At 37.3% G+C, this 12,483-nt stretch overlaps 1 protein-coding gene across 1 annotated transcript in view; it reads right to left on the bottom strand.

Annotated features, from left to right (window-relative positions):
• COL25A1 (collagen type XXV alpha 1 chain) overlaps window positions 1-12,483 on the bottom strand; it is a 301,264-nt gene that overhangs the window by 58,859 nt on the left and 229,922 nt on the right. Inside the window, exons 11-12 of the mRNA XM_035543627.1 lie at window positions 10,952-10,978; window positions 8,115-8,159 (exon numbers count right to left, since the gene is read on the bottom strand). Coding sequence (XP_035399520.1) covers window positions 8,115-8,159; window positions 10,952-10,978 — 72 coding nt within the window. The remainder of the gene's footprint in view (window positions 1-8,114; window positions 8,160-10,951; window positions 10,979-12,483) is intronic.

Raw genomic sequence — 12,483 nt, 5'->3', positions numbered from 1 at the left:
GCTGGCTGACACTTTAAGGGGCTTAAGTCACTAATCAAAGGGTTGATATCCCAGGCTTGCACTTTCCTCCCAAGTTTACAAATCTCAGTTATAAATGCAGACAGCTACTGGTATGACAGCAACAACAAAAAAAAAAGACGCTAAAAAGTGGACAAAAGAGTTATCTTACTTTCTTTGGAAAAACAAGTGAAAACCTCCAGCTGTTACCCAGTCCTGGTAAATCCCTATTAACTCCAACAGTTTTGTCTCTGGCCCACATGTGACTTTCCTATGGCCAACACACTGCATGTTTCTAACTCTGGAAGTACCAGCCAGAGGCATAATCACACCAGACATTAGGTCTGGGAAGGGCAAAGATTGAAGACAAACCTACAAGGTCAGCCCAGATATGACCTTGTGCCTTTATGCTTTTGAAGTGATTATCCTTCAGTTCCTAAAGGCCAGAAGCACAGAGGGCTAGTATAAAATCATTTTCTGTCATACCCATAATACCCCTTTCACTGGTTTAGAACCTGATTTTCTTGTCAATACAAGGAAGCAGGGAGCAGTAAGATGAAATAAAAAATTATAGCACATAAGCTATATCTATATCCCTGGTAAACATTCCCAATGCACAGCAAAACAAGCTTTGTGCCAGGGGGCTTCCATTTTTCGTACTTCAGGTCTTTTAGGCATGTCTGGCTTCATATTTTAACTATTCTAATAAAGCTTAAAATAAAATAAAATAAAATAAAATAAAATAAAATAAAATAAAATAAAATAAAAATGAAATACAACCCCCTGACAGACCTCCTGTTGAAATTCTCAAAAAGTATCTACAAAGCAAAAGAACAGCAAACATTTTGGAGGAAAGTAGCTTGACTTCTTCAAGACTTACTTTCTACTTAGTAGTAGAAAGTAGTTCTTCCACAGCTATACACTAAAACACAATGTTATCTTAGGAATATTTGTCCCATAAGGATGATTTTAGTATTTGGCATGAAAATAATTTACAATACTTCTGTTAAGAAGTATGGTTAACTACTTTCCTTCCATTTATTTACTTTTTTTTTTTTTAATCAAAACATATATTAAAACTAAAAAAAAAAAAAATATATACATGTGTCTCATCCCCACAGGTTAGTGCTTGGGAAATTAACAAAAGAACTACTTTTTAAAAGGCCAAGGACAGTTACACTGCTGTTCAAGGAATGGTGCATGCATGGGGAAACCATACATTCAGAAACACCATCTCATGTAGTAATTGCAATTAGACTGCTTTTCAACTTGGCAAGATGACAGAAGCTATAAAACTAGATCCTTAATCTCATATATTTTTATATTTACCAGGCCATGGCTAATGTGTTTCCTGATTCATATTGCAGTCTCTCTTTAATAGCTCTGACAATGAAGGCGTTAGGCTGCAGAAACAATTGTCTTCTGCACATCATTTAGCTTTCAAATCAACTTTTTTTTTTTTTTTTTCCCTATTTAAAGAGTGACTTTGTCTATAGCACACCTGAGTTTTGGTCACAGCTTACCTTTCTGCAGTCATGACTTCCTGAAAACCCACCACTAAGGGACAGGGACTGGAATAACTAAAACAAAATATATTCTAAAACCTTGTAGTGCCTATGTAAAAATGTAACCTACGATCCCAATTAAAATGGTACTGAGTGCCACAGTGCTCCCTCAAACAAGAGTTGCAAGGAACAAAGAAATTGCATGAAGACATCCTCAGAGGGGCCCCTCAAAACTCTTCCTTTACACGGATGGACTGTGAGGAAGATGCTGTGGGCAGGTTGGACATGTCTCAGTATGCAATTTTAAGGAATTGTCCAGTCCACGTGGACTGCTAGCTCTTTCTGCCCTGCCGTGTTCTGATTCTGAGTTAGACCATCCCACAGAAACTGTGTGCTGGACATCACATGGGACAACAATGATACACCATAACAAAAATAAATTCTCCCTTATTGCAAGAATAAACCCTGTTAATAGTGGCATTAAGATGGTTATATTTCCACATGCTGCTTCAGCAATTTGGGGCTACTGTGACTGGTAGAGAGTCTAATGGGACGCTGTGGTACCAGCACCACCTTATTTGAATATACTATCTACTTAGGTTTTCAAGTACTTGTAAAAGTAGTAAAGAAAGCTACCAAATGTACAAAAATATCATGTGCCAAACTGGTAAACCTGCAAATGTTGCATCAGAAGTGCTCTTAGCCTTTAAATTTTGTTTCACATAAAGTTGTTTTCTCTTGCCTTTGATTACTGGACAAAGAGCGAAAGAAAGGTCTTGTTTTCGTGACATGACTCACTATACAAATAGACTATAAAATACTAGAAAATGTTAGAAAAGGTGCCTTTTCCCAAATTTAATGTAAAATAATGTTAATAGTAGAAGGCAATGCTCTAGATATTTGTCTACCACAGAAAAGGACACCACCACCGCTAGAAGCTTTGTAAGCACTTAAGTCCCCATTTATTCACTACCACCATCTGAAGTTATTTAGATCCATCTTGCTAAATTCACAAATAGTCTTAGAATGGTGGAAATAAAAATTTCCAGCAAATGTGCTATTGTTCTTACACTCACTCAAAATCAAGCAGCTAAAGCAGGAGTGTAAATGCTCCAGTAATTTAGTTGATGACTACTTACAGGGAAGAAAAATGCATCAGACATGGTGTGTTTTTGTTGTTATTGTTCTGTTTTGCTTTGGTTTTGTTTGTTAGTTTTTTGGGGGGTGTCTGTTGTTTATATGCTATAGAGAAATTGCAGGGTCCCCATCAATAGAATAATGATGATGCATTTTCAAACAGATACATTGCATGACATTGTGTTTGCTGTCACTAACAGGAAAGGCTTTAACATGTTACACAAACCAGCCTGTGGATGTGAAGCTGCTATTAACACTAATTCAGTTCCACCAGTTAACCCCAAATGCCCTGATAGGCACTTTGGTTTCTCAAAAGCAGCAGCACTCTAACAAACTAAGTAACTGTCACTATTAAAATGAATTCGAAAGAAAATGTTTGTTGCACCAACAAACTGTGATGTTAAGGCATGACTGAAACAAATTATGTAGGAGAACATCATTAATTATTCAAAACATTCTGATAATTTCCAGAATGATCTTCAGCAAAATGCTTTGAGGCTCAGAAATATTTGGATTTATCTTCCAATTCATATCAATTACTAGGGCAAACAAAATGCTAATATGCCAAGAAGAACACAACCAACCTAGATGTTTGATTCGGGAGTTTCAGATAACTCAAAGAATAACAAGAAGGCTGTTCCTTTGGACAGCAGATTAGAGCACCTTGGTTCAAGTCCTGGTGCTCTTGTGCCTGTATTAACTATGTAACTGTATTAACATTGAAAAACTGGCTCTGGCTTTCCTGTATTAGTTTGGGTACTAATACCCTGCACCCTGCCCAATAAATAGGTGTAATAATTTCCTGAGAAAGTCTGGTGATGCAGGCAGTCTGAAGGCTTCCACTGACCTGAATCTGAATTTGATCAAGACTCAACTGTATAGAGCACTGCTGAGGCTCAGCTGTCAATATGAACTCATAAATCCTACTTCAGACCTGTTTTGAAAATGTATCACCCACTAGAGTCCATATTAAGGGAGTCAAGGCTGTTGAAAGCGTACCTCTTCTTACTAGAGCAGTCTGTGCCCTGGAGATATATACCTTTATATGCAGAATTAAACAGCTAAAAATAACGTGGCTGGAGGCCCTAGCTTTTCTTGTTTGTAACAGAAAAACAGCCTGGAGGCCACTGTTCTGAAATAGGTTTGGTTTCGGTGGGACACATAACTCCGTCCACACCAGCTGGCTGATATCCATCTCACACTGAGAAGAAAGGCTGTCAGTATTGCTATATTTTTCAGTCACTAGAATGTAATCTGTTGTAAGGATAAGGAAATACAAGAGGCCCCCAAATCTAATCCAGTCTAATTTTACTCTAAAATACATAAACAAGGATAGAAGGGAAAAAACTAGTTTCTCAGACACATTACTGCGATTTCCATTTCAAATCAGGTTTGAATTATTTCCTTTCAATTTGCTTTTCACCCCCCTCAAAAGTAACTTAAAATTGTTTTTTTAAGAACTGGAAATCTCTCCTGGCCCACTCACCAGCTGAAATTAGGTGGAAAGAGTCTTCAACAGGACTCAGCTGGCCTGCAAACCTGTCTGAGAATTTGTGAACTGCATTCAATGATATTTCCTTCTTTTATATTTCTTAATTTGAAAAATAAAATGTTAGTACATGCATACCCTTCATTTCTCTAAAGAAATGTGGTAATACCACTTTTCAAATGCACGTCCTACATAGTATAGTACATATCATTGGGAAAATACATGTGAATTAGAGTAATAACAAGCACGAAGAAAGCAGTAAGAAATGTGTACAACCAGACTCGAAGTCTACTAACAAGAAGGGAAATTGTTTTGAGGTTTATGAAACTGCTATTATCAAACTACTGAAACCATATGAAATTAAATGGCTTGTCCTGACCATCGCTCTGTTTTGAATACATCCTTACAAAATAATAAAAATACCAAGTACTATGTAAGAAAAACAGTCCAAAGAAGACACAGAGTGAGGGTTTATGCTCTCCAGACGAATTCCTATTTCAAGCTGACAGTGCGGGTTACACAGCCTCTAGAGACTCGGTTCCTTCAGACCAAATGCAATCCTCACTCAGCCAACTTCACCTTTCTTCCTTGTGATGCTGCTGCAGTCACTGGGAGTCCTTATCAAACCAGTACCACTGAGCAAATACCCGACCATGTATCCTATACTTGCACAGTTGAACTTTCCAAGAACCCCTTTTTGGCCATTTTGACATGACTACTGTAGGGGTCTGATATCCCTAGATCACTGCTACCTCATGTCTGCAAGCAGTTACAATCCTCTTTCATTCCGCTTTTAGTGCCTGAGGACCTCTCACTGGGGATCAAGAAAAAGAGGGTTATCCCCCTATAAGCATCTTGCTAGGAAGCAACCTTCTCCATTTGAATTGCACAATGGTCTGCAAAGGAAAGGGAGTGCTTACAAGGACTTTTCTTGCTATCTCAGAAGGCTTCTGTCCACCCAGTGACAACATCTCTCAAACTGCAGGAATTACTAGGCAGCTTCTTTCTAGTTACTGTTCTCAACAAGATAAGAAGAATGTTGCCACAGTTTCCCAAATGTAGAAACAAACAAGGAATATAAATGCCCTTGCAAGACTAACTGTATATTTTGTGGGATTTGGCCTAAAAGTATGTGTGTGTATGTGTGTGTGAAGCTATGGTAACAATTTTGCTACTACTTTTATTACAACAAGATCTGTTAACAGTCCTGCAAAAACAGGTGGGTTATGTAAAATTACACTTACTCTAACATTTAGAGATTGTCTAAGAAAAGTGGTTCATGTGTTAAGGGATTAGAAAATTGTTCCAAGTGTACTCAGAATTTATGATCTAATTTCCAGACCTATTGGTCAGACTTGTCAATCGTCTCTTATTTTCCACTATTTCAATTAAAGAAGAGGTGAAGGGAAAGTGAAAGAAAAATTGCAGGCACATACATGATGGAGATGACCTAGTTGTATTATTCAAGTGCTCAAGGAGAGAGGAAAGTTAATTCACTGCTGACACTCACCAACTGAAAGATATTTCAGTGCTTGGATGAGGAAAGCATTCACACACGCAATTTTAAGCATGTGCTTAGCACTCTTTGCCTTTTCAAATAACAAAAAAATATTAACTTGGAACCTCGTGCACAGCACATGCACAGACAGAATGAGTTCACTGATTAAAAGGCTACCAAGACAGTAAGACTTTTGTAAAGCCTTTTAACCACATAGATTCTCAAAAGGGGATGACTTGCATCACACATTTCAGTTGAGTTCAACTGTTCTGCAAATCAGCATGAATCTCTCTGAGCAAAGCCAGGAGTGCCAGCCATCAGCCCACAGTACAGGCCAACTTGAAATGTATGTGGACTCCTCTGAAGGCTGCACATAAATGTGGAAAACACAGAAGTCTGACACTAAAATTATTACCCTTGTTGCTGTTCAACAGTATCTTGTGTGTAACACCGCACTGAGAATCTGTTTTTTCATCCACTTAGGATAATTTGACATTTTGGTAGCAAAACATTAGCCTGGGAGTCCTAGGCTGCACTATACTTAATAATACTAGATTTAGATAAATACTGCTCCAGTTTAACTTTATTTCTACCATTATTACCAAGCTAACAAAAGTTATTTATTTATTAAAAGAGATATTGACATTGATCTTTAGTCTGCTTTGTATTATATGAGAACAATACATTTTCTGCACAAAATGAAATGCTTGCTAGTCAAAATCAGCTACCAATTGTGCAACACAAGAATTTGACCACTATGTATCTGTATGGTTTTTGTGCTGGTATCTAGATTTAGTCTAGCAATTGATTTATTTTTTCTTAAAAAGGTCAAAAATATAATAGTCCACTTACACTAAATAAGTACATCTTTATTAAAGTGGTGATAATTTAGGGATGTTTTAGATACCGTAAATATGGAAATAAATAAAATGAACATAAAACTATATACTGAAAATGTTAGGATCTGTTTTTCAAGCACAATTTAAAATTGTTAAACAGCACTTAAAGATATGTTAGCTTTTTTCTTTATGAAGGCAGTTGCATATTTATTTCCTTCCCCATGAAACATGATTGCAATTAAGTCTATGTGGTCTCCTAAAAACAGATGTACAACAACCTAATACATCCTTCAAATAAGTAAATAAATAAATAAATCCAAGTCTTCCAAAATGACACTCAAATAACCAGATAAATTTTGGACATCTGGCACACGTGAGTAAAGATTTCTCGACAGACTTTATGTGATGATACTAATAAAAGTTAAACACTTTGATAAAAAGTTAATCATCAGTTCTGTTCTATTTAATGTGTTTGGAACTATTCTGTCCAGTCTATGTCCAAATATTTTTTTCTTTCGTCATTCCACAGTAGTCATAATTTTCTGAATATAATAATTTAAAAATAATAGGTTCATAGCATTATCCTTATCACTAAAGTGAAATAACTCATTATTACATAATTTCCTATAACCACTGTCAAAATGCAAGTCTAATGCGGGTTATATATTATGTTAACAGAAGCAATATATCTTTATTGTTGGGAAAGACCAATTTAAATTCAATTATTTACAATATCTTAGTGCCTTTTTCCCCTAGGGCTCTTGGGGAGGGAGGCAGGAGAAGGGATTGTATAATATGGTCTTTATACACTCTCATCTATTGCTTTTTAAACACAGTGAACAAGCTATATTATACATTTTTCTTTTGGTATTCCCTGCAAGTGCTTTTCAAGTTCAGTGTGAATGTTAGTGCTTATGAGAACAACAGATGGATGATACAGTCAGGGAGGGATATTATTTAAACTTCACCGCCCAGCTTTGCCAACAAACCTCAGCAATGCTGCGAAACAGCCCTGTTGCTTTATTGCGACCCCTCCTTCTGGAGCGCCGTTCTGAACTATGAGTCAACTTGGTGTTGGCTCTGAAAGATGGCACTGACTTGCCTGACTTTGCATCTCCTCCCAGTTGCATTCAAGATTTCTTTTCAATTAATTTCTCTGCATTTTCTTCCCTGACAATAATTTTATGTTATTCTCCACCTGCTTTTCCACTCTCATTATTCTCTGTAGTTTGTATTAAAAATGTATTAGCACTGTATAAATATCCAATATCGTATAAGTGTTTGCATCATGGGACTGAATTAATAGAAAATAAAACAAAACAAAGCCCAAACCTGAAAAAAAAAAGAGTTTGTAACAATACTGTCTAATGTTACACACCATATATATGGATGTCTATCAGTCATCATCAAATCCGAACATCAGACTTTCAGCTTCAATGTTCAATGTTCAATGACTGTTTCACTTAGGCTAGAAAAGATTACTTCAAAGCACAAATCAGATTATACTTCCTTTTCCAATAAACTAATTTGAAATCAGAGCTCTGGATGTACTGCTGCATATTGTTCATGTGAAGGAGCCCTGCGACCCCTGAGTAGCTTTAATCAATGACATAAATAACCACAGTGCTGACAAAGTCAAGCGAACTCACCACTTGTCCGTCTCTCCCTGGAACACCAGGCACTCCAACAGAACCCTGGTGGGAAACAGACGCCAGTGTTTAGCAAATTAAACAGGTCATGAAACCTTTCATCTCTTAATACAGTACTTAAAAATGATGGTGAATGCTTGCATATTGCAAGTGCAACAAATTTTTCTGAAACTAGTTTTTAGTCAAGCTGAGCTCTCTTTTCAGATGACATTTTATACTTATACATGTTCTCCTGCTGTACATTTTAATGACTGCCCTGCTGTATGGCCTCTTTCAGAAGCAAGCCTCAAGTTCATGTCTACTTTGTGATGTTGCGGATGCTTCACAAGAAATATAACAATTAAACTGGAATTCCATTTAATGCACTTAATAAATTTTGAGATTGTTCTGACACAATCTAACATAGCACCTGAACAAAACCTTTAATGCTTCAAATGCTTAAAGCGTCTGAAGTGGGGGGATGGATGCTTCAATCTCAATTACTGGTAGGGTCAATCTATTTAAAATCTTTTATGGGATAATCTCCAACAATTCAGCCTGAAAGTGCTAATTGCTGATATCCTTTCAAATTGCATCAACATTACTGCAATAATATAAAACAAAACAAAACACAAAACAAAACAAAATAAAATAAAATAAAAATAAACAGGACAAACATGTGGAGTAGACAAAAGGGGAAATCAAATGTTATCGCTGACTTGTAACATGAGAGATCTTTTTACGTAGCTTTCATACTACTTCTGTATCATGGACAATGTTTTTTTGAAGGAACTTTTCTGACTGTTGCTACAGATGTTTAGTAAAAACCTAAGGCATGAGGAAAGCAGGAAAATTATGAAATTACACAGGTTTTTTCCCTTCTTTCTATAAAAATGATGTTGCTCAGCTAGGAAACTGTAAGCATAATTTTTATTTTCCACTACTAAGCACCTTAACCCGTTACAAAAGTGTGATAGATACTTGAAAGGCTGGTACTCTAAAAAAGTGGCCAGGGAACTGGGAAAGGCAGAGACCTTGTCAGTGGTGAGATATGCAGTTGCCCAGCACCCATAAAACAAATGAGCATCCTGTGAGGCCTGTCAGGCCCTGAGGCCCAAGAATCAGCGTACAGCATTTTCCCCTCTATTCACATCGGTTAGAGGTTAGAAATGGTTTAGTGAAAGGACACCAACACCCAAAGGGAATGCAGCCAAAATGGATGCACGTTTGCCAAAAAAATAGAGTTGAGGAAATAATGGATGGAATAATCCTGTGAAACAAGAAACGGAAACAACTCATGAGGGCCTCCAAAAAACTCCAACATTTGAACACCCTGGAGGCTTCAGCTCACAGCAGAGCTGCAAATCAGTAATAAATAATATACTGGCATCTCAGTCTGTCTCCATGACCCTGAATGCTTTCCCCTTATTCCCAAAGCTTTCACTTTGGCATTCCTTTTGCCTCTATTTGCTGGATGCATGGCCATGACTGCTAGCTACTGCAAAGGGGCCTTTAGTGAGCATTTTCACATCTTTGTATAATTTTTCCAGAAAATGATAAGACAAAGGGCATTAAACCATCAGCCTGAATAAACTATCCTTCTTGTAACAATTCCTCCTCTCAGTGGCAGTCTCATATAGCCACTGACTTTTCTTATGAAACACAAGATGTTAGAAAGCATAAATAAAATTGATTCTATCATTCCCTTAAGCAATAAAGGTTTATCATATATTCGAAAGCTCATCAGCATGTGGGTTTTGCTGATGCTGTACATCCAAAAAATCCCACTCCCCCATCTCCTCGGGAATAATTGTATAATGGCAACTTCAAAATCATTACAGTTTTACAATGTCACATTCCTGCATTGCTAAACATGAAGAGTAGTCTCCTCCCTCAGCTTGCAAACTCTGTATAGTTTACAGCAATATCCATGGCAAAATCCCATGGATTTGTGCGCTCTGTTATTACATTTTTACATATTATCATGCTTTCCTTTCTTTTGTTCATAGAGTTCCATTTTAACCCATGCAAGCAAACCTTCACTTTAAAGATTATCTCAGATGAAAAAGAGGTGACAATTTTGCCACATAAGTTAATACTACTAATTCCTTTTTTTTTTTTCCTTACTACAAATTAAGCCTGCCCAAATTAAATATCTTCCATAACCCTTCTTATCTCTTGAAATCAGTGTGAAAATGACCTGCTTTGGTGGTGTGTGGGTGAGGATGCTGGAATGGTGCCACTTACTAGCTGCTATTGCTGATACATCTAGGACTGTTTTAATGATGTAATTCCATAAATCCAAAGCACACTCCATCAAACTGAGGCAGTCAGCTTTAATGAGTGTAAATAATGCTAAAGACATTCATAGGAAGTCAGGTCTCGGGTTACAAAAGGAACAGGAAGACACTGGCAGACCACCTGAACACAGTCAGCCAAGCACCATTTATCAGCAACACCTATGTGCTTTGTTTCTGCTGGTCATATGGCACTGATCTACTTGAGTAAGGACGTGCATTTAATCAGAAACTCTATCTCCCCACCTTTCACAACCTTTTACCTTTGGTTTCATAGTTGTACCAGGGCACGAATAAGAAAGTTATAGTGACCTCTTCACCTGAATGTTAAACAGACAGATTGAAAAGAGTCTGTTTTACATTGCTTGAACTTCCAAGGATGGTGGAAATGAGAAATCTTACATCTCACGATATATGGTTGCATTTTGCAAAAACAAAATTCAGAGCTTAAACTAATGGATTCAATGTGGTGTACAGTAGCTAATTCCATTCACCTTTTCTGCTTACAATTTGGCACCAGGAGGAATAATCACTTTCACAGTTTTGTTGTTTATACTATACCTTTTGTCCTGGAGGCCCCTGAGGTCCCTGCAAAGGGAAAACAATTCAATTAACATAATAACTCAAGCCAATTTAAACATAAATGACCAATTAAAACTGTCCTATTGTGTAAGCATACAGATACTGGACTGAAACCAGCTGATGTTTTATACATCAAGGAAAAGCAAAACTTTCTCCTGAAAATGCACAATGGATCTTTTCTCTTCTTTTGGAACAGATTTAACTACTAAGTGGAAGACTCAAATTTTCCCCCTTTCTAATCTTTTCTCTTCTATCCCATCTGTTTTTTTCTAATACTGACAAATTTGTCAGCATTAAGATGACTGTTTATTTTCTGTTTCTGATACCAACTAACAGCCAATTGTGTGTCCACGGTAATATTTCTGCTCGGCAGTATAAAAGCAATGTTTATGCAACCAAGCTTTTTTTATTATTATTTTTATTTTTATTTTTTTATTTGACAGAGAGAAGCATAAGACTCTACATCTCCTCACCTAGTTCATTGAAGGTATTGACATTCGTGACTATGTTTTACCCAACACGTGATTTGTGCCATCAACTGCAAGTAACAGAAAATACTTCAGAAATCATTGAGAATGCTCTTGGGAAGTAGAGAACCACCACTTTGCCCCTGTGACCTGAGAAGGCAGGAAGAGATACCTCAATGCGGGAAAGCTTAACTGCTTAATGTCACAGAGGAGTCCAAGCCTCGCTGATATTAATTGGGCCCATTTCTCGTCTGGCATCTCTGAAGTACCCAGGTGGTTTGTGGCCACAGCAGAGAGGGGAAGCAGCAGGGAAATAGATCAGCCAACCATGTCTTTGACATTATGTCAGTTTGTTTTGGTAAGAGTCAGACCATGTCAAGCACAGTCCTTGGGTAATCTTTTCCCCATGTTCCTATTGGAGATGCTGGTCCTATATCAAGCAAGATAATTCTGAGTCCAGGAAGGTGCAAAACAAAAAGCCCAAAACTGGAGAATCCAACTCCTTCTGAAGTTTGAAAGGATAAAAGAGGAATTGATGTCAGAACTGGAATTATTCAGAAATCTTGAACAATATTATTGATGCTTCAAAATGTTGGGCCAAATTTGTTTTTAGGGTAGTGTCAAGTTAGGCTGAACTATCCCTTTTTGGTAGATGCAGGGCCTGTTGGAACATTGCTCTGATGAAACATTAACTGCTAACACGGAAAAGCTTCACTGGTTGTAATTCTTGGTACTGGATCCCCTGAACTGGATGAAAACCTTGCAGTTTTAAACATGGATTCACATGTCTAGGCCAGGCATTAGAACTTGCAAAAGCACAAATTAGTGTTTCTTCTTGAAATTTTTGTTTGGTTATCTCAGCAGAATGAGGGTCTTGCAAGCATCTCCCTTTGACTGTAGGGACAGATTTTGTAAAAGGAAAGACACCTGTGTGATGCAGGATCACAAATTTCCTCCTTTTTCTTCAAAAGGACATGAAAGTACCCAAGCACTCAGCTCTGATGATGATTAGAGCAGTGAATAGAGTGATCATATGGTTTTTCA

Source organism: Cygnus atratus, chromosome 4 (assembly GCF_013377495.2).
Source record: "Cygnus atratus isolate AKBS03 ecotype Queensland, Australia chromosome 4, CAtr_DNAZoo_HiC_assembly, whole genome shotgun sequence".
Lineage (NCBI taxonomy): Eukaryota > Metazoa > Chordata > Aves > Anseriformes > Anatidae > Cygnus > Cygnus atratus.
This window is presented reverse-complemented; position numbering and strand designations above follow the sequence as displayed.